At 37.5% G+C, this 23,787-nt stretch overlaps 1 protein-coding gene across 1 annotated transcript; it reads right to left on the bottom strand.

The window, feature by feature from the left end:
* Positions 1-809: 809 nt before the first annotated feature.
* Positions 810-23,339, bottom strand: ccdc6a (coiled-coil domain containing 6a). Its single transcript, XM_067455658.1, has 9 exons — positions 22,862-23,339; positions 21,804-21,953; positions 19,972-20,100; positions 19,512-19,615; positions 18,206-18,366; positions 16,508-16,664; positions 16,176-16,276; positions 11,328-11,449; positions 810-2,039 (listed from the first exon to the last, which is right to left on the bottom strand). The coding sequence occupies exons 1-9, from the start codon at positions 23,159-23,161 to the stop codon at positions 1,860-1,862; spliced, it is 1,404 nt and encodes a 467-aa protein (XP_067311759.1). The 5' UTR covers positions 23,162-23,339; the 3' UTR covers positions 810-1,859.
* Between the last annotated feature and the right edge of the window lie 448 nt (positions 23,340-23,787).

Below are 23,787 nucleotides of genomic sequence, written 5' to 3'. Positions count from 1 at the left end.
GGAAAAGTAACATCCAAAGAAATAGTTCAGGAAGCACATATGGCACTATTTGAAAGCTTAGACATTCAAATTTCTACAGAACTCCACGGATTCAATACCTTCTAGGTCTTTAATATCAGCTTGTATCATCCATCCCTGCGTTTCACATCCGGTTTTATACTTGGACCAAGATAGTGTTTCAACGCAGTATCAAAACAATTTGGTACCAATACAAAAATGAAGAAATGTTCTTTCAAATGAAGCAGTGACATGTATTAATATGATTGTGAACTGTATATGCCCTATAACTTTACTGAATAGACAAATGTCTTGCATGTTGGTGGTATTATACTCTTGGCCAACACAATTTGGTTAGGACTAAATGTTTGTCTTCATTACAACTATATTTAAGTGTCAGTTTCTTATGTTCATGGTTTGAGGGTGAGGCATGTCTCTTAAAAAATAAATAAATAAATAAATACATTCACATTTATTTTAATACTAACTACGCAGTATGATTCGAATATTTGCTTTTTGCAAATAAGGTGTTCTCTATTATATATAACCTGTTAACTAACTACGAAACATAGTAGAACAATTAATGAACCAGGCACTTTATTGATTTAAAACAATTCATTTTTAAACTTTTTGGACTCAAAAAGCTGTAAAAACAGCAAAAAATTTGACGCATCAAATCATGATTTCAGAAGCTTCCCCCAGGACCTGACTGTAAAAATAAAGGAAACAACCTTCAGAATTACAATATCCTTAAAGATTCATAAACCCAATTACATTTCAGGTGTTAAAAACAAACAAACAAACAAAAAACAACACATACAAGATTTTTTTTTTTTTGTACAAGCATTTAATCATGTTGAGTTAATTGTTCAACAGTACCTTATTATGTTGCATCAACATGTCGGTTTCATATTTAGGTGTTATATGACACTGGCATTAAGCAAAATTCTCCATCTGAATAAGCATTCAGGGCACTCACTTTACAGTGAGGGCTCCGAGAGAGGTCGAGCTGCTGATCAGAAACCAGTATTGACTTTGTTTTCGTAGTGGGTCATGTTTGGATTCTAGCAGGGAGAGACTGGTCCCCGACCAGCAGTCGTGGGAAACCTCTATGGCTGTGCAGAAACACACAAACACCCGCACACACAACACTATATTCCCACTATAATACACACGCAGAGAGGCAACAAGTGCTGATTCAGTACATTTCAGTCTGTCTTCTTTACCATCTACATGCTGCCAACGAGAGCCATACACACATTGTTTTACAAACAAAAACAGCCTAAAACGAACAAACAGACAATAAAACAAAAGAAAAAGAAACATTATACTGCCACCCCCATGGCAAATGTGCTGGGATTCAGTTCTTTTTCAACCTTTGTGATGCGTCATATGAAAGGAAGGATTTATCCAATCAAGCTTTCGTTGTTTATTAAATGTAAAATTTTGATCATAACAGTCAATCTGTTAAAACAATTAAGATTAAATGGGGGCAGGGGAAAGACTTTCTACAAACAAAATGCAGAAATGCACAGCTGACAATCCTCTCGAACAATCTTCTAAACCTTTCCCAAACGTTTCCTGAGCCAGCTTGATCACTTTACACCAAACAAAAAAAGAATAACAAAAATTTAACGGCATGGGGCTGGTTATGGATCTGTCAGTCGGCCAAGCATCTACACATTCGCCCTTTTCACATTCCCAGTCCTTTCGTTCCCCAGTTCAACTGTCCTCTAATTCCATATCCGTTCCAAAACCTTTCCAACCTTTACCCAGTGGAGGATCACCGAGTTGTTGTCATTATAGCAGTAGTGTAGCCTAGCTTGGAGCAGCCTAGCTTAAGGTAGCGCACGGTGCATGCATTAAGGCTGAGAGGGGGGATTCTGTGATGTCACAGAGTGGGAGGAGCCGGATTGAACCATCGGCTGTGCAGGTGGAGGGGGAGGAGGAGGGTGCTGTGCTCCAGAGTGCGTGTTCGGGGAGGGAGGCGGCGTCGGACGCTTGAACTTATCTGGGCTGGTGCTTCTCCTTGGGGATGGCCTCTGTATGTGGGGAGGAAATAAAAGACAAGCTCATAATGAGATATGCACTACTGCTCAAAAGTTCAGAGTCATTCATGTAATTTTTTTTAAATTAACACTTTTATTCAGCAAGACATTATGTTGAAAATGTTCTATTTCAAATGAATACTGTCCTTTGAGCATTTTATTCATAAAAAATGTATTCCACAAAAAGATTTTTTTCCCAACTGACATTTGTCTAATGTTCAAAGCGTTTCTAAGGATGCTGATTTTTAGAAGGCAGCCGTCTGATCCCGAGATGGCAAATAGGATGGAACATGCTTTATGTAACAAAAGCAACACAATATTAGTTGATTTTTCATAGGCTAATTGTACCAATTATAGTTGTGTCCGACATCGTTTTACCATTCTGATAAAACCACTTTGTGTGGACCCTGTATAAAAGCTGAATTAAAGCAATATTTCCACCTTTTCCAGTACTTTAGAGATGTTTACCTCAATAACTGTAAAGAAACAGAAGTCATTAATAGATAATGGCAGACAGCAACCAAGGCAGCTCGGCTATCATGTCAAAACACTTCTGAGATGTTTGTATACTGTAATATTTACCACTGAATAGTAGGCTACTAGCAACTTAAATTCATAAAAACAACCTTTTTATTATAAATTAAATATATATCAAAAGTTTTTCCACAAATTTGGTGTTGTGTATGTATGTGTATGTTTTCTGGTAATCAAATGAAGACATAAAATGTTAATTTAATTAAACAACATTTTTTGTCAAACAAAGTGCTGCACAACTGAGCTTTATACTGATCAATTAAAAAAATGGAAGAAAAACAATTAAATTAAGTTCTGATAATGTATTATTATTACATTAGTGACAGTATTATTAATACAGATAAGTAAATATATTACTGTTGTACAGTAGAATTTAGATGTCACGTTAAACCAAGCTTTTATTTTGACGGGTTGCCGTTTCAGTTTCTGTGCGTTTATGATATCAGTAGTTTTTCTCAAATAAAACAGTAAAATGCTCATGAAGTGACTCTCAGAGCAGCTCTGGAGATGAAGTTCATATGCATTCATGTCCTCGTGTGTGATGTGTTGCGTCCGAAAGCTGGACATACAATGTGTGATTTCTATGCGATTTCAGCAAGGTTATATACTCATCAAATGCATCAGCTATCAATATCAAGAGGATTTAGAATTTATGTATAAAATATATTATTATTAGGCTATTATTACTATAGAGTAGCCTAGCTAGGCCTACTTTTATTATTAAATTGATATAAGGCTACATTAATTTGATATTAGGCTACATTAATCGACACACTGCATAATAAAATAATAGATAGATTACTCCTCACTATTTAAAAACATTTAGCCCAATTAAACAAGGAATTATAGGTCTATAATTAAATGACTATCAGTCTGTAATGTCAGAACACTGTAATAATGTATGTCTAACATGAAATGGGCCTACTTCGCTTCTATTCTTTTTTTCTCAATATGGACCAAAAGAGAAATATTAATAAAATAAATGAAGACAGTTAAAGGCTACGTTATCAGCATGCTAAAGAAGAAATATCTCTCGTTGTCTCTGAGAATATGCGCCGAAAGCTTGTCAGATTTTACTTTGAATTTCTGTAGTGAATAATTGACTGGGTTTGAGACTGCGTTTGCACATTGCGTGATATCCACTGACTCGCGTTCATGAAAAAGAAGAAGAAAAAAAGGGCAACATGACATTTTGTCAAGATGGACAACAGTTCCCACTTCCCGTCATAATAACATTAAGTAGGCTAAATATTAATCAATATTTAATAAAAGTAAATAAATAAACAAATAAAGTGTGAAAGTAAAACAAGTAGCCCTAAATGAATGATAAACTAGCTAAATGAATAAAAGGCACTGCTGGATATGCTATACACAGCGGTTTAGAATACTAATTACCCATTTTACAACACAAACTGGAGGGTGAGTTTAGTTAATTTCTGCTATTTGATAGCTGCCTACATAACTTAAAGATCTCCCTCTTTTCGTTTTCTTCCTTGCTGCTTTTAAAAATGAAATGGTTACACTTCTGCTTTCCTGCAGACGCAGTGAGGGAAAATAGGGCAATCAGTTTGTGGCTTTGCTTCAGCTGATAACCTCACGAGGGGCGACCAGAATTTCTGACACGCCAGAAATTCATCCAACCATCCGATTGCCGATCGGGAGAGGTTTGTCGCCTCTCGTTTCCCCCTGTACACTGCAGGAACACAGAGTATGCCCAGCTTAAGACGCATTTTATTTGTAATTGTTTTATGTACTTTGTGGTGTTTGTTTTCTTTTGTTTCTCTCCTTGTCTACTACTGTCACCATGCTCCTGCAGGTGACTGGGATCACCTGTTGCTGATTTGCTGCCCATTAACCTAAACTCAACTGATTGGCTGCAGCCGGAAAAAGTCAGCATATAAAACTAGCACTATCTCACAGCAAGGAAAGAGAGAGTTGCAAGATGCTAACTTGCCACATGGACTTCTTTTACCTTGCTCCAGATAGCTTCATCCTGTTGTGTTGTTAAAACCTGCTAACAAATGGTGCACTTGTAAATGTAGTTTGCTTAGACTTTTAAGATTTTCTTCGAAGGAAACCTGTAGGTTGGTGGGTGCCATTTTTGTTTGACTTTGCTTTTCTCCTGGTTATGTGCAATCAGGGAGAAAGGGACGTTTATTTATTATTTATTTCATATCTAGGTAAGTTATAGTTAAAACTGAGTTAGAAACCTTTTTGTTTTGTTTTGTTGGCCTTTGCCCCCTCCTGAAGATTATGTTTCTGTTTATCTTTTTCTTTTGATTCAGTAAATACTTTTCTTAAGCTCATTGGTTTTGGATGCATGTTACTGGGGCTGGAGACAACAACTTCCTGTGCTCTCTCTCTACTAAACTTTGTTACTGCTATGCCTATAGCCCTAGACTAAAAGAAGGCTAGCACATAACAGATGGCAGAGATGGAAACACGTGACCTTCAGGCGCTATTCAGTGTGTGTGTGTGTGTGTGTGTTAAATTAAATCGAGCATCTGCACCATTCATTCACACAGAAACGCACAGGACATGCAGGATCAGTATTTAAATAGTCTTTTAGCGGTTTAATATTCACAGTAACTTGTCTATAACACTAGATGTGTTCTCAGGTACCAAAATTTGACACAGACCGATTTAATGTAAATTGGTACTCTGTAGTACTGATGTAATTTGGTCGGTGCCCTTAAGAGTTCGGTATGGAAATAATATTTCACAACATCAGTGTTTATACTGTATGATTAAAGGGGGAGATGAAATGCTGTTTCATGCATACTGAGCTTTTTATACTGTTAAAGACTTGGATTCCCATCCTAAACATAGACAAAGTTTCAAAAACTAATGTTGAGAGTTTGATGGAGTATTTCTGTGTCAAAAATACTCCTTCCAGTTTCTCACAAGTTTCGGAGAGTTTTTTTCAAGTATGGGTCCGCTTGACGTCGACAGAGCGGAAGGTCCTTGTATGGGCCATACGGGCTCTTCTCCCGGAAGGGTGCGCACGCGTGACCAGAGCGAAAGAGCAAATACATGCCCATAAACGCTGCTCTCAGGTGCAGATCCACTCGTCCTAGCAACACTTCTGTCGCGCCCAGGGCTTGACATTAACACCCGCCAAATGTGGGTAGATTTCAGCTGTGACGGGTACGGCAGCCACTCCCACTAGACACTTTGGCGGGCTGAATATAACTTACAGCTAAATGAAATGCCAAGACCATCGTATCACAAAATTGGCTACAATTCCACTACAATTCTTTATACTTAGTGATGGCGAGATAGGCGGAATCGCGCTGAATGACACACAACAAAAGCGCTCTCTCGCATGCGCGCTCTCTCTCTCGTGCACACTCTGTTGCACGCGTGATCAGTTCTCCTTGCTCCTGAATAGTCAAATACACACGCACACTGATGTCAAAATGTCCATCGCATGAACACAGTCGGTTATGGCTTAAGTGTACGTAAACAGGTGGGTAATAACTATGTGTCACAAATATTACATCCATAATAATAATAATAATAATATATTTATTTTGTATAGCGCCTTTAAAAGCAGGTTAAAAAATACCCTAATACCCTAAGCAAATTACAAAAACAATAGTAAATACAAAATAAAATAAAAATTAATATATATATATATATATATATATATATATATATATATATATATATATATATATATATATATATATATATATATATAGCCTAACTAAAATAACTCATAGCCTATCATATTACATTTTTCATATTTATTATTATATTGCCCACCCCTTGCCCACCTGCACATCCCAGCTGATATACAATGTAGTCTTGATTTTGGGGGGTCACTCTGTATTTGAAAGTTTGAAAGGGTTTTAAACTTTCTAAATCAAGTAAAATGACTCAAAATCAAGTAATTTACGCATTCCAAAGTCAACTTTAAACATATACAATGTAATTTCCAAACAGCTAAATTGTGGCCGGTGAAAATGCTGAGTGGCTAGTAACTTTGGAAAACCACTAGCCACAGTGGCTGGTGAGCAAAAAAAGTTAATGCGATGTATGGTGTGTGTTTAAATACATTTGTTTAGCTGACTAATATGTCAGTTTGTTTATTGTAAAACCACCCAAACATAAACCTTGGCTAGGGGACGTTCTCACAAAGCGTGCTTCTTCATTCAAATGCGCTAACGTTACTCCATTGTTTTTTTATACACTATCTGACGTGCAAAATTGTTTTGCTTGCTACTGCTAAGGTTTAGTCACATACAATAGTCCATAAACCAAATCATGTCATCATATACCACGAGTAAAGAAACGCAAATGTTGACAAGCCACTAAATACAGTACATAACATTACCACAGAGACGGACGTCCTGCTGCTGCTGTTTTTCCTGTTCAATTTTTTTTTTATCCTCCGGATCTGATTCTGGATCATATATGTATTAGTTGAATCTGATTGATAGTCATGGTTTATTAGAGTAACGTTTTCTTCTCTACGCATCACGATGTCACAGCTTTCAGAAGCTCTCGTGCAGTAGCTCCGCACTCGTGATTCTTTAGCTCTGCCCACACGATACGCCTCCAGCCACTCGTTTTTTTCCAAAAAGACTCGGTACAGCCTATCTTTTTTTTTATAAATACAATAAAACTAAAGACTTTTCGGAGTCACACTATTCAGCTGGATTCACACTCTTCAGCTAGACTTTTCTGAAGGATGCATTACTACTCTATAGGTACTAAAGACTGACGTGAGATTGACTGAAACTGAGTGTTTCACCCCCCCTTTAAATAAATACAGCCTTGGTAAAATACTTCTTTCAAACACTTATCACAAACTTTTGAATGGAAGTGCAACTCATAACCTTTTCAAATGTTTTTGTTAAAACCAACGCTAAAACTCTTACAGATAAAATGCGCACTGCATCATCACCCCTAGTTTATTTGTCCCACAAGTGTTTACATGGGAAAACAGAGTGTGAAAGTGTAAATGTGACCCCTTTGAGTGCGTTGGAACGGTCCGGCTCTGCTGTCACTCTTGGTTTATCAAAACAAGCAGACTTTTTCATGGCACCGCGGGACATGAAAGTGAGCCAAGCGCTCTTCGCTAAAACAAACAGATCACTGTTGCTATAGCCAACAGCTCCCCAACAGGAAAACATAATCCACAATGTTCAAATGAGTATTGGGAAAACAAAAAAGAAGCAAAAATAATGAGCAAAGAATTAGCAACTAATCCAAACATTTCACTGAATATTATTCTTCGAAAGAGGTGTAGTAAGAAGGCCAAATTCTTTATTACCTAACCAAATCAGTTCAGCTGCCTTACCATGCAATATCAGTTTAAAAGTACATGGAATAGTGGTCAAGAGACCAGATTTACTGAAAGATTGCCAATACTACTGTGCCGCAACAACAAAAAACACACACACAAAAGCATATCTTGTTTTCCATAGCATTTCCTTTTTGAGGATTCAAGCATTCACATCTCAAAACTTGCACTAAAACAATCGATGACTTTTTGTTTTTGTTGTCTTGATAACCTACGTCAGAAGTTTACCTTGAATATTTAAATTGCTTACAAACTTGTCTTGTTAAAAGGACAAGCACTTGGATAAAGCAAAATTCTTTTTAAATACAAGTTCTTGCTTCTTTTTGTTGATGTTTTTGGTTATTTAGACCATTATGCTTAAATATTGCAATGAGCCATCCCATTAGGGGATGGTGAGGTTATATAATGTGCTTACCTAGTCAGTCACTTCATCAAAAGAATTTGCTGGTACACAGAGGGGTCATATTTGTGCAACAGACATAAACATGAAGCTGGACTAACTGCTGCTGCAACAAGGCTAATCTTACATTGGCTTCCACTCAACTGGACAATATCCAGAGTGTTGCGGAATAACAGAAGTTGAAATTGAGACAGTTAAAATGGTTACTTCACTGCTGTACATTTATAGCTAACTTATTTATCTGCTAGCTAACATTAACATGATAACATGATAAGTGACACATTAAATTTATGTTGCACCTGCCGTTTATCTCAAATGGAACCAAACTGCTAGGCAATATACACACTTCCATTCAAAAATATGGTCAGCTACATTTTTTTAATAAATTAATTAATAATGATTTGGCATTGACATCAAATTAATCAAAAGTGACAGTTAAAACATTTATTAAAAAAATGTAAAAAAAATAAAAATAATAAAATAATAATTTCAAAAGAAAATCTTTTGAATTTTCTACTCATCTAATCAACACTAAAAAAAATCAGTTCCCACAAATATATTAAGCAGCACAACTGTTTTCAACATAAATAATAATGATAAATGCAGGAAGCAGCCCTTTCATTCGTAAATCAAAGCTGAATAGTGTGAACTCAATTGCTCTGCTGCCATGAATGACAGAAAGCTTGATAAAGAATGTCTAGGTCTCGTCTAAACTGGCATAAACCTGGTCCTGACACACAAATAGAACACATCCGTTAAGTAATTTTTAAACCACTTTGTTTGTGTGAGGAATAAAGGTCTGTTTTACACTAGATAGTCAATCTTTAATCTCACCAAAACCAGTGGCAAGATTAAAGAAAAAAACTTTCATCAGCATACCTTTTTTTTAATCTTCCATGGGTAAAGTGAAATAAAATTGTGAAATATCTGACTGAACAGGTGTGTGCAACATTAAAAAACAAACTAAATTGTTTAAAAAAGTTTTAAAGTAAAAGCTGCAGTAGGTAACTTTTGTATTTTTACATATTTGTTAAACCTGTCATTATGTCCTGATAGTAGAATATGAGACAGATAATCTGTGGGGGAAAAAAAAAGAAGAAAAAAGCAGAAGAAAAAAAAAAGAAAAAAAAAGAAAAGAAAAAAAATCAAGCTCCTCCCAGTGGTCCTATTGCCATTTGCAGAAATACACAGCTCCCGGTAAGAAACAACCAATCAGAGCCAGAAGGAGTGTCTTAGCAGTGTCAATCATGCTCATGCGCTGATCACACCCCTCTCTCATTCACAGCTCATGTACAGGCGTTCAAATTCAAGATTACCGGTGTGGCGCAGCTTTGCTTATGGCGAACAAATAATCCAAACTGCCACGAGTGGCACCTGCTCAAAAAATCAAGATGGGTAAACGGAAAAAGACAGATGACGATGATAAAAAAGACAAAAAGAAAGAATTCGATAGAGCCCGAAATAAAACGAGGGTAAATATCGGAGTGCCTTTTCCGAGGTGGAGGGAGCTAACGTTACATGTCCTGAAAGGATTAAAAACTAGGGGTGTGCGATATTCTATCTGTAATTAATATTCGAAAGCTAAAAATACTATTCAAATTTTTTGCGTTATTTCGCTGGCTGTAAATGCAGTGGATCTATGGAAAATCCCTCTAAATTCAGCAGTTTGATGCAAACCGAACTGCTGAAATCACGTGACATTGGCGACCCGAATCATTGATCGATTCACTGATTCAATAACCGTTTGATTCTTTTTGGAGGCCCAAGGAGGAGAAGACAATGCTGAATAAAATCATAGTTTTTGATATTTTTGGACCAAAATGTATTTTTGATGCTTAAAGAGACTCTAATCAACCAACTGATGTCACATATGGACTACTTTGATGATGTTTTTATTAGCTTTCTGGACATGGACAGTAAAGTGGGCATTGACTGCATATGCTCTGGGACTAAAATATCTTAAACTGTGTTCCGATGAGGAACGGCGGTCTTACGGGTGTGGAACGACATTAGGGTGAGTCATTAATGACATCAATTTCATTTTTGGGTGAAGTAACCCTTTAACACCATTATCATTTTCTCCGCAACGTCTTTCAGTGGCACGTTTTCTCACCTGATAATAATATCATCATCCAATAATATTATCATTTCTCTCAACATGAAAATGAGAAACCATACAAACGCGACAACCATATACCGACTTGTGGGTTCCGTCGCGTCGCTTCACTCGCATTGCAAGCAGCAGAAGTTGAAGATTTCTAAACTTTTCAAGCAGCAGCGCAGACGTCATCCAATCAGATCGCTGTATGCAAATATTGTAGAGTAGACGCTAGCCAATTGCGTTTCAAACAGTGAACCATCAAGACGCAGCTCCCGGACCAGTGTGCAGGACCCTTAAGTCAATGTTTTCTAAAAACTCCCTACTGCAGTTTTAAAAATGTAGTCCATCATCACTAGTGACACTGTAACTATCTGTATGTACAAAATATTGTGCATGTTTTTGTTCAGCGAGTTATCTAATCAGGGTTTCTCTATTATAATATAATTTAATATATCTGTTACATAATACAAGTGACATGATTGATAAGATGACAAGGTTTTGGGTGGTGTACTAGATTCTCTATTAAAGGGACTCCCCGCTATCTCTCAATCTAACAGGTCAGAATACACTGCAAAGGACACAGCAAGGGAGGAGATGCGAGAGAAAAAGAGAATGCCGCGTTTGAGCTTTATCGTATTTAGATGGTTGAGGATTCCCGGAACTTGTCTAGATCAACTTAAACATACAAAGGGGAGGAGGAAGAGCATTCTGAGGTTAACTGTTACTAGGTGATTCACAGATGAGTCATCCAATGTCCATTTAGCAATCCAGCTGAATAGTGTTACGATGGATATAAACTGAAAACAGTTCATCCATGATACACAATGCTTCCTGAATGTAAACTTCTTGCTGTCCGTCGACATGAGCTTGTGCAAAGAGTGAGTGTGTTTAGATATATATAGAGATGCTTGACATTTGCATATACTGTGTACGCACCTGTACAGCGTGTGAGGGTCCTGGGTGGATGTGTAGCCCGGGAGACGTGTAGTGGGGGAGTGGTGCTCGGCTTAGTGTGGCTGGAGGAGTGAAACCAACCGTGTGACTAGCGTATGACAAACCTGGAATGAAAAGACAATCTGTGTATCAGTTTTAGAAGGTTTTTTTATATATTTTTTGTTGTTGTTGTTGTCATATCTATGTAATGTGCCAATACATCCAAAAACAAAAACAATGAAACCTGGCCCACTGACAGTGTGCAGAACAAATATAAATAGCTCAGAAGATCACTCCTCTGGGATCATGGGAAAATGTATAAATAACTGGACTCCTTTTTCAAAGGAACCTAATGAAAGAAGACTATAAACCAGTTTTTCTTAGAAATAAAATATAAAAACTGGCTTTCATGCCACCAGATGTGCACTGTTATACTTTTCATCATGCATGTATAAATTCTATGAGGTCATTGAATGCACTAAAGCAATAAACACAGTGAACTGTTCCCTAAATTATGACTTTTTCCTTATTTAAACATTCCTTATTGAGAGTAATGTTTGGTCATTTGAACTACCCACGCTTTTAAATTGCATAATTTAAAATACTTGTTTATGGGTATTTTTTTTAATTAAACATTATGGACCCACTTTATTTTAGGTAGCCTTAACTACTATGTACTAACATTTAAATTAATTATTTGATACAATGCACTTATGTACTTACATTAAAAAAATTACCTGCATGTAAGTAATTTCTGTAGTAGTTACATTTATAATTACACTGTTGACCCATCCCTTACACCAAATCCTGCCCTTAAACTTACCCATCCCACCACACCTGTGCCTAACTCTACCCTTATCCCACCTCAATATCATGCAAAAGTGTTTTTCAATACAATATGAACACAATAAGTACATTGTACTTATTTTTGATGGAAGTATATAGTAGTTAAAAGTAGGGATGTCAACGATTAATCGATGATCGATTAATTGTCGATAAGACATTTGATCGATAAGACTTATCGATCATCGATTAAGCAGGGTCATGCGCGTGCGTGAGGAAACGGGAGGAAAAATGATGCGAGCGTGCCCGAGTTCTATTTGGGACCATTTTACAGCTGGAGTTACACCATCATGACTGCAAGCTTGCATGTGCATTCGCAGCCTTTTGTTTTGTGCAAATGTAAGTTGTAATATTGTGTTTATTTTGTGCAGGCCTATCTTTAGCTGATTTATCTCATAAGGATGCATTTGGTTAATAATTAGCGTTAGAGGCGAGCGGTAGTAAAAGCGTGGCGGTGATCAGCTTTAGCTCCAACAGCACTAATAATGACTATGATTGGGACTGTCATATTACACAACATTAATGAGAACACTATTGTAATAAAACATTGTGATTGTTAATTATTTGGGTTTATTTGCCGTGTGTTTCATTGCGTTGATCCAGGAAGAGCGCGTGCACAACATGAGTCACGCATTCTGACTCGCGCATGTAACTTAGTTCAAGATCACTTATGCATTCGCATCAGATTGTGCTGAAGTAATTTGTAATATTACATTTATTTTGTGACGTTATATATGTGATCAATCATATAGGATGCGTTTCTTTCAGCGAAATAAAACGCACTAACAAATGGCTTCAGTCAGTAATGGCTACCAGTTTTCATTCAGTTTAGCACATACAGAGCAATGCATAATAACGATGATTGGGACAGTCATATTATAAAACATAAATGAGAACACTGTTTTAATAAATGGTTGTAAAGTCATCGGGTTTAGGTGCCGTGTTCAGAGCGTTGTTCCTAGAGCGCGTGAACACCACGCGTCTCCCATTCTGAATATGAATATCAGCAACTCAATTCAAGTTCACTTGTCCATTCGCATCATTTTGTGAAGATATATAATTTGTAATATGTTGTTAACTTTATATAAATCTGATTAATCTCATATAGGAAGCTTTTTGTTGAGTTAAATAACGTGCTAGCAAAGTTTCAGTGTAACTTACCAGTGATTCAGCGCATCGGCTTCAGCTCGCGCTGTTCAAACAGCAACACACGACTAATAATAACTATTGAGACTGTCACATTACATAACATTAATGAAAACAATATTTTAATAAATCGTTTTGAATTAACTGGTTTTAGGTGACGTTTCAGCACGTTGCTCTTGCAAGTGCGTCCACACATTCTGAATAACAGATCTGAGGCGGCGTTCGTGTTGTATTACAGGTTATATTTGGTTATTAAATAAGTAATTTAATTAAATTATAAATAACATCGACTAATTTTACAATCCCATAGCCCTTTGTTTAGATAAAAAAAAATCCTTCTCATTCATTTGGTGAAGAACATGGCGTTTTGAGCAGTATTGCACAAAGGCCTACTGTCATGCTGTCGGCTATAAGCCACTGCTGTAGACGCATATTTCAGTATTATGGTTAACGATGAATCGATTAATTGATCGTTAATTTAAACGACGATCGATCATGGGAATTTGTGAAAATTGACATCCCTAGTTAAAAGGTTAGTTCACCCAAAAATGAAAATTACCTAATTAATTACTCGCCTTCATGTCGTTGGACACCCGTAAGACCTCCGTTCATCTTCGGAACACAAAAGATATTTTAGTTGAAAGCTGATGGCTGAGAAAGGCTTCAGATAGGCCTTCTTTGACATTCTGTACATTTTTTACTCACTTTTTTTTTACTCGTTACAAAGTCCATCTCACTGCAGTGGCTGTACAGTTATGTTATTAAGCGACGAGAATAGTTTTTGTGCGCAAAGAAAAAAAATCGAAACTACTTTATCCACCAAGTTATCGTCTTCCGCGTATGCCTCGGACGTGAACTCATGAAACACCACGACCCATGTGAGAGAATATGACAGTCTGCCGTTCAGACACGTGACCCAGAAGCGAGGAAGTTTATTTACAAGCAGATGAAGGGAAGATGCGCAATATCTAAGCTGTTGAATTCTACACTGATCGTGCTTTAGTTCTTGGCTTAGTGGTCAAAATGGGGCGGCTAAAGTGTGCATTTCCTGGATGCCCGAAATGTGAGAATCAACCAAGTAAACGTAAAAGTGCTTTATCAAATCCGCGAAATGAAAGGCTCAAATTTCACTATTTCCCATGGAATGATACTGAACGCATGAAGCTATGGCTGCTGGCTGTCCATCGGGATGTTGATTTACCGCTTCGATACATCAAGCAGTTGAAATCGTGCGGTGCACATTTTTCACCAGACGGTTAAATGTGGTCACCGTTGAAGACATCTGAAATCAACAGCTGTGCCCAGCCTGTTTTTACAAAACAAAGAGGTATGAGTGGAATCGTAATGGGGAGATCGTTAAGGGATAAAGCAACGATACAGCAATGTAGTATATGATTTCATTTTTTTAAATGTTATAATGCTTTGGATGAATATGTAAAGTACATTATTTACTATATTACTGAGTTACTACATAAACATTAGACTATGAATGATTCATCACAGCCCAGTCAGGTCCATTACTCTCTGTTTTACACTAACGTTAGCATGTGGCTGCGTTTGTGTTGCAGCCGCTTCCATCTCTTCTAGTTCATTATCTGTATACTCCGGTTCGAATAAGTACGGATGAACAAAAAATGCAAATCCTCCTCTTTGTAGAAATCATCTGACATATTTACGAATTATGTAAAGCACGATCAGTGTAGAATTCGCATCTTCCCTTCATCTGCTTGTAAACAAACATCCTCGCTTCTGGGTCACGTGTCCGAACGGTGGACTGCGTCATATTCTCGCGCATGCGTCGTGGTGCTTCATGAGTTCACGTCCGAGGCATATGTGGAAGACAATAACTTGGTGGATAAAGTAGTTATTTCAAATTTTTTTTGTGCACAAAAACTAATTCTCATCGCTTAGTAACATAACTGTACAGCAACTGCAGTGAGATGGACTTTGTAACGACGTTTTTAGTGCCTCTATGGGTCAAGTGAGTATAAAATGTACTGAATGTCAATGAAAGCCTATCTAAAGCCTTTCTCAGCCATCAGCTTTCAACTAAATATCTTCTATTGTGTTCCGAAGATGAACGGTCTTACGGGTGTCCAACAACATGAGGGTGAGTAATTAATGAGATAATTTTAATTTTTGGGTGAACTAACCCTTTAAGACCACCCAATTTAAAGTGGGACCAAGATTATTTTAGTTTATTATCTAGTTTATCTATTTCGTGTTTATCCATACCTGCAAAAAAATGTAAAGCAAATGTACAACCCATACACAACTACTATCTGTCTGAAAGAATCTTGTTTGAAACCCTCAAAGGTCATTCATATGTTTGATCTCAGAATGGGAATGAAAAGCAAGTCTGTGGCCTATCATACCTTCTCATCACAATACAGTACAACCTGTATAATAATTAACACTCCATACAATCATGTTTGTCTAATCAATTATCATCTTATAAACTGACCCAAAGGCTGTGCTGAAAACTGTGGGTGTTAAAATGTGGATCAAAGACAAAGCACATACAATCTGTAAATCATAAACACGTGTGTTCAAAAGTCAAACTTTTTTTATGCTTGCCAAAGCTGTATTTATTTTATCAGAAATAACAAGTAAATAATAAGTAAAAACACAAATTTTGTGACATATTACAATTTAAAATAACCATGTTCTATTATTGTACTTTCTTTACAGACAATTTGATTAATTGAATACTTACTAGTCCTTGCTGATAAAAGTATTAATTCCTTTCAAAAAGAATCTTACTGACATCAAACTTGTCAACAGTACCGTAATCTATCATTATATTTTGCTATATTGCTATAAAAGTGATACATGTACAAAGCTAACTTTGTGCACACATACCAGGAGAGATAGGGCGGCTGGAGGAGGGAGAAGGAGTGTAGGGGATTGGGCTGGACACCGTACGAGCTCTCAGTCCCTGAGCAGACATCTCATTAAAATATCTAGAGTGAGAGAGAGAATTCAATATAACCAAGTTACAATATCCAGGGTTTAATAAAAATAGCCAAAAGCATCATAAGCATAAGTAGAACATAGAACCATTGCCACCAATGGCCTCTACGATCAACTTTGCCCACAATGCTTTCGGGAAACGTAGCCCAGCTCATTTCTTCGTTAAGAACGTCATGTCCGGTGACCGTCAAAAAACGTTTTTGTGTATGCGTTTAATGCACCTCTCGTCATCCATCTCAAGGCTGCTCTCGCTCTCTGATAGTTGTCTACACAGCGCCTCTCTTCTCTCCATTTCTCTCTGGAGTTTCCTCTGAAGACGGATGTTCTCTTCCCTCATCTGCCTTTCCTCCTCAATGTACTGAGCCCGCTTTTCTGTGTCTGGAGGGAGCGAGGATAGAAAACAAACAAATGTTACAAAGATATACAAACTGTAATAAAAAGAAGATTAAGAAGATGCTCCTTGAATCATTTTCAAAATGCATGATAACATGATCATAATTTAAAACTTTCAAATACTAAGACAAATAATTATTCAATTAAAGTGTTTCTCTTTTTACCAAATATAATATCAGAGTATTATTCACAGTACAGCTGATATTATAATTTAAAAAAAAATGCACTAACATTTACACTGTTTGAAGACCAATATAATAAATTAAAATAAGGTTATTAACTTTAAATATTTAGAATAGTTAAAACGCACACACAGTCCTTTGACAGTATAAATACATTGATCTTTTATTTGCTAAGTTTTAAAAGCTTTTTATATCTACCTTACTGCTGACTCAATGCTCTGCTGTGTTAATACCTGCTTAAAGCTTTAATGTGTGTAATGGCATGATCTAAAAGTAAGCAATGGTTGTGTTACAATGCAGATGTCTCCCTCTAGTGGCAATAACACAGTTCTCAAGTTAAGAATAAAACAACGGAGTAACTCACAGTACTGTGCCATAAACTATGGCTGCATCCCAATACACATACATGTATTACAAAAGTAAAACCATGTCATTCACTGGTCAGTATACCAGAGTACACCACAACATAAAATTGCACCAACCCACAAAGTTCACTATCATACTGTTAGTATTTGCATTAGTTTATATTTACATGCAAACATTAGCTAAAAAATCTAGTAGCAATACATTATTTCTTACATTTATATCCAAAAACCCACTGGAAATAGTATACCAGCAGGCTATCTTCTGGTGTATACCCAGATGGTATACCATTTTCCAATGTACTATAAATTGGAACAAACTTCTAAAAATTCTAACGTGGAATTCTATTTAATATCAATACCATGAGCTAATGTATCCAAATTTGCAGTGCAATTTGTTTGCCTCTGACTGAGTATGATGGCAGAAATAGCGAGTTGTGCAAACAGTGCATTTGTGTTGGGTGATGTCTCCCAAATTGGTATTAGACGATGTCTACAGTGAAACATTGCAATGGACGATGACATCTGGGGTTGCGTTGCATTTGAGCGTTAAGCTCTGTTAATGTTGTATGGTTCTGGAGAAATAAAGAACAATCATGGAGCTGAAAGATATCTAATTGGATTTAGATAAAACTGCTAGAGGATACAGCGCTGAAATATCATTACCACAAATGATCCTAAGTGTTTGTGGAGTGATCTGCATCACTGTTTTGATGCTCACTTGAACTAGAAACAGGAAAACGGTGAAAACGGATGGAAACATGCCAGGGTCCAGATGCGGATCATGGCCAGCCATTTGAATATCATTGGTTTAGTTGGTGTAAAACATCTTGTAGCCTTTAATTTTGCACACTAAAATCTTTAGTATTTATTGAACTGTTTTAAATGTAATTTGCATTTCGGGAACAACAAAATCTGTCAGTCCTCGTCTATCGACCCAACCCTATAGAGTGCATGTGTGCGTAATGAAACAAGGACTCACGCTGTAGTTCTGTAGTGCGGAGGCTGCGCTTCAGCCTTTCCACTTCACTCTTCAGGAAGCGGATGTGCCGCATCATGTTCTCAGGAGAGTCGATCTCCATGGAAACTTCGCGTGGAGAGGGCGGGGCTGACACTGGCTGGTCAAGCTTCTCCTGCAGAATCCTGCCAATCAGAATTTAGAGGTAAAATTGTGAGATCAAGTGTACTTAGACTAGGGCTGCACGACTAATCTCAACATCAGTTTTCTACAGTAGCCCTAAACGGACAAACTGCTCTACAGAGCACTAGCTACTCTCTGCACTCTCAGACCAAAAGACCGTCTAGAGTTTGCCACTTCAGCTTCTCTATGTGCTTCGAAAGAGAGGGGTGAGTGGTGGGGCGGTTGCAATTCACAACCTTATCACTAGATGCCATGAAAATTTACATACTGCACTTTTTTTTTTTTTACCGATTTGGTTTAGGGAGATTGTGAAATTGCTAAGGCTGCAAATGTTTTTTTTTTTTATGTGCTGCTTGTCAGTGAAGCACGGCTCTGTGATCAGTAGTAAATGCTGCTCCAACTGAGAGCACTGTGAGTTTCCAAGTTGCTTGTAACATGCATTTAAACCTCTTGTCCATCAAAACACAACAACATGGTGGTTGAGGAGAGACCCCTGACATGAGTGTGAAGCGCTTTGGGTGTACAGTAGTACATTTGAAAGCGCTATATAAATGCCTCATTCATTCATTCAACATGTTTTTACTCTAAACTCACTTCATAACATTAGTTGTGTTTGAAAACATCCTTCTTTGAGATCATGTGGCTTCTTACACAGAATAAGGAACAATGTATTTCATAGTAATTGTGGGCGGCAGTGGCTCTGTGTTTCATGTAGCCTGTCTACAAACCGAAAGGTTGGTGGGTGGTTCGATCCCCGGTTCCACCTGACCAAGTGTCGAAGTGTCCATGAGCAAGACACCTAAACCCAGCTGCTCCCGACGAGCTGGATGGCGCCTTACATGGCTGACATCGCCGTCGGTGTATGAATGGATGAATGTGAGGCAAAAATGTAAAGCGCTTTGGATGGCCATAGGGTCTGTTAAAAGCGCTATATAAATGCAGTCCATTTAGTATTCTACACAGTTATAAAGGCGATGTCAATCAGAATTAAAGTATAAATATACAGATCCATGATTCACTGACAAGCTGTGCATAAAATCAAAAAATTGCAGCATTTGCCAAAATCACATGCGGTTTAATCATACAGCATGTAAAAAGCTGTAAAAAGGTATTTTAAAAAAAAGGACCACATTACAAGGGACATTACCTTTTCTCTGCCTCAAGTTTGTCCATGCGCTTCCAAAGCCGGTTGACCAGAGCCTCCTGCTCCTGTTCCAGAGTGTTTTCCAGATCAATCTTCTCACGCCGGAGCTGCACACATTACATGGAATTAATACAACAATATGGCATTTTAACAAGACAATGCACAATGCATACATGTCTTAAATAAAAATGTCCACAATAATAATCATGGGACTTTCTGAAAGTACAAATTATTTTTCTGTTCCTTAATAACCTAATCCAAGAAGATTGCTGAATGTATGTTCCAGAGCCAGACACTGGCAGATGCCCAAGCTAACAAAAACAAGGTTATTGGAAGAACCTGTTCTGTTTTGAAAGCGTAACAGGTTTAGACCAATTGGTCTCAACCCATGTCTGTGCAATAGATCGTGGCCAATCAAGAAAGAGGCAATATTTTTCTGCAGCAGGCTGTTTGAAGAAGGTACCTGCTCCAGAGTGAGCTGTTTGGAGATGGTGTCATTCTCCAGTTTTTTGATCTTCTTCATCAGTTTATTGACCTGGAACTCCTGCTCCTGCTCCAAATGCTGCTCCAATTCAGCCTTTTCATGCTGAAGCTGAAAAAACAAAAGAGTGCATAACAGAATAAAAGTACAAATGAGGCAACAGTCCTGAATCTAAACCATAATATTGAGCATTTAAAATATAAATGAAATGCTTCAGTGTACGATCGCATAAAACTTGTTGCAGCAATACCGGCAAACATTGCATGAATTTTTCTGAGATCAGAACACACAAAAATCTGTAGACAGAGCTCCTTCTCTCTGTTTTGTCTATGACGAGTCACAGGTACTTTGCAGAGGTGGACACTCGACCAGTATAAAATAGTCTGAATATACATATACACATATTATAGGTGTACCATAGTAAATCAGGATAAGACAAAAACACGGTTTTCAAAATGGATTCATGATGTACTGGCTCATTATATACGTTTTGTTAATTTCTTCAATATAAAGTTGCAGACTACAGCTTTACCATCAAATGAATACACAAATAAATCCATAAGACCATCAAATAAATAAACAATATATAAAAACAAATAAATAAAAGAAAGATATACCAGCAAACTAAAACAATACAATATTGACAATTAGGTTTTACCTGAATCAGGTTACTATTTTTCCCTCCTACCTCAATCATCATCTTATTATGAGAAATAAACATGAGTTTGTCCACGTTTTTAGATTTCGTATTTCTAGGTCAACGTTAATGACGGAGAGCTGCCATGTAAAGTGGCTTATGTTAGGTTACTACTTATGTTTAAAATCATGTTTAAACATCACCTTTTTGTGGTCAACCTCGCTAAAGTTAATTTTCTCTTTTTTTTTGCCTAACATACTACCGAATAAAATGACTGATTAGAATTTAGTCGACTAGGCTTCTTCTTGACGACTAACATTTAGTTGATTATTAGATACCATTTTAACCAGAAGAAATTGCAACAATGTTCCAAATTCAATATGCCATAGAAAAAGAAATGTTTGCAAGCCATTACAAAACCAAACACAAACAATGAGCATAAGATATACTGACTACACAGCAATAGACTGATTCTAATAACTGGTCCAAAACTCTTCCATATCCATACTGGGCCATCCTTTCATTGTTGAGCCATGTCTGCATAAAAGTTGCACATAATTAATTGCTGTTGCTTTGAACTCATGAAAAAGAAAAAGGTTTATTTAGTTTCTACAAAAATATATGCAGCACAACTGTTTCCAACACTGATACAAAATGTTTCTTAAACACCAAATCATTATTATAATAATCCTGGAGGATCATGTAACACTAAAGATTAAGATCAAAATCTTCCAAAAAAGAAAAAGAAAAATCACATATTTCACAACTTTAGTGTTTTCTGTTGTTGCAACTTAAATATTAATGAGTCACGCAAACTGTACGCACACTAGCTCCACAATCTCTCATTACTCCTCCACACAATACAGAACACCTACTAAACACACGCAGCATAAACAATGTCATCTGGTCTCAGCTAAGAAGAGCCAGATTCAGTCTGACTAATGGCCACATCACCATAATCTCTCACACGATTTTAACAGCTATTGTTATTTGCTTATGTTCAGCGGCAACTGAAATTATTTGCTGACCAGTAACTTTGCAATAGGTGTCTAGTTATAACACACTGTATCTCAATGTGAAAGTTACCTTAAGGGATGATTCTAAGGGCAAGCGATCACATTTCCCACCCCTGACCTCAAACACCACTGAGGGGCTCTTTCCTTCTCGAGTTTCTTACCTGCATGAGCTTCCTGGACAAGTCATTAGTGAGGAACTCCTCTTCTTTCTCATAGTTGACAGCGAGTGTCTCTTTCTCCTTCTGAAGAGCCTGAATCTTCTTAAATAAAGTGTTGGAGATAAACTCCTCCTCTTGTTCTGCTCGTGCTTGCTGCAGAACAAAAGCACGCACACATTTGAAAAAGGCAATTATTCCTAAAGGCAATTATTGACATTTTATTTCCATATATTTCTGTAATCAAGTAGTTCATATCTGATCTTGAAACAAGATTTCAAAACTATGATTTATCATATTTTAAAACAAAATAATGACTGTAAAGGAGACACTCAGACCTAATTATTATCGACACTGAGGCATTTAATGCTCATTCTGCACAATAAATCCAGCAGAACCCAACGTCACAGATTGCCGTAAATGCAAACACACTGGATATAAGTGTCAGTGTTTCTCTAGTGACACTTGAGTTTTGGCTCATTATCTAAAATGCAGATGGTCTGATTCACATACAGGATGTTGACGCATTAGAGCCAAATATTCAGAGTGCCAACTTCCCACCCTGACACAGGCCTCAAATATAAAGTGCCAATAAAGTGACAAACTTATTCGCGTGACACAAAGTATCAGACGTGCAAAAACACGTTCTCCATTAGAAGCATGATAATGATGATAAAGCATGTGGCAAATCAGTGAACGCCTTATGTGGTCAGTAAGTTATACACACACCTCAGAGGACTACTAAACGTTAAGACGAAAAACATATTAAGACAGATACATTGTAGGTTACAGTCCATATTGAAATATAAACTAGTTTTAAAAAAGCTGGCCTGTGATATACATTTCCATTGAACCTATAACGTTCCATCAGGCTTTTGTTGGCTGTTTTCAGTTAGCTCGATGGCTAGCATGTTAAACGACAGTAAACGTTTCTTTTAGCCCACAAACAAGTTAACTTTGCACCCCAATATGGTGTATAATGTGCCTCGGACGTCTTGGCTTGCCGTGATGGTGTTGTCAGGTGTGCCGCGGAGATTACAACGATAAAACAGGGGCTGACTCACGATGGTGACGCTAGCCTTGCGCAGGTCGCGGTTCTCCTCCTGCAGCGCTTTGCACTTCAGCTTGAACGTCTCGAGCTCGATCTTCAGCACTTTGTTCTCCTGCTGCAGCGACGCGAGTCGATTTGTCAGCTCCTCCAGTCGGGACTGCGAGATCACGACGCCCTGGGCTTTGGTGGCGGTGTTCATTGTGGTCGTAGTGGTGTTGGAGGCGGCCGCCGAGGTGCAGGAGGAATGCGGGGTGGCGGAGCTGCTGCTGCTGCCCGCGCCGTCCGTGTCGCTCTCGCTCGCACTGTCCGCCATGGTGTCGCGCACTCTTTTACCTAGTGCTCGCGACGGCTTTCAAATGGATAGGAAGTATATTTCAGGGGCTAGGGAGAAAGAGGGATGGAGCAAGTGTAGCTACTTGACTGGAGAGGGAACGGTCCAAGAAATGACTGGGCGTGCTGAAAGTGCAGGCCAATGGAGAGGGTGGCGCCGTCATGTGGTGGAGAGGACATAGTGTGTTTTTTTAATCCATTCTGCAAAAGGATTAGTTGAAATTCTATGGCCAAATTGTTTAGCGGCCCCCTTTTTTTTAGGTTGAATTGTTACGTCTAAACCTTCTCAGGTACACTTTAGAATAATTGTTATTACAACTTTAACTACATTACTTAACATGAACTAATAACGAATTGCACTTATAAAGCATTTACTCTGTTAATGTTAATTTCAACATTTACTAATGCATTATTAAAACTTGTTAACAAGTTAATGCACTGTGAACTAACATGAACAAACAATGAGCAGCTTTATTTTTATTTACTAACGTTTACAAAGATTAACAAGTAAAGTAACAAATGCACTGCTCATGGTTAGTTCATGTTAATTAATACATTAACTAATGTTAACTAATCAACATTATTCTAAAGTGTTTTTGTTATGACTAA

The sequence above is a fragment of the Pseudorasbora parva genome, chromosome 10 (genome assembly GCF_024679245.1).
Source record: "Pseudorasbora parva isolate DD20220531a chromosome 10, ASM2467924v1, whole genome shotgun sequence".
NCBI lineage: Eukaryota > Metazoa > Chordata > Actinopteri > Cypriniformes > Gobionidae > Pseudorasbora > Pseudorasbora parva.
This window is presented reverse-complemented; position numbering and strand designations above follow the sequence as displayed.

Excerpts from the sequence above, each read along its gene's own strand:
- ccdc6a (XM_067455658.1), bottom strand. The coding sequence starts at position 23,161 with ATGGCGGACAGTGCGAGCGAGAGCGACACGGACGGCGCGGGCAGCAGC. Across the intron at positions 21,954-22,861 it reads GCAAGGCTAGCGTCACCATC|CAAGCACGAGCAGAACAAGA; the intron begins GTGAGTCAGCCC and ends TTTGTTCTGCAG. Across the intron at positions 2,040-11,327 it reads GACCCTCACACGCTGTACAG|AGGCCATCCCCAAGGAGAAG; the intron begins GTGCGTACACAG and ends CCCCACATACAG.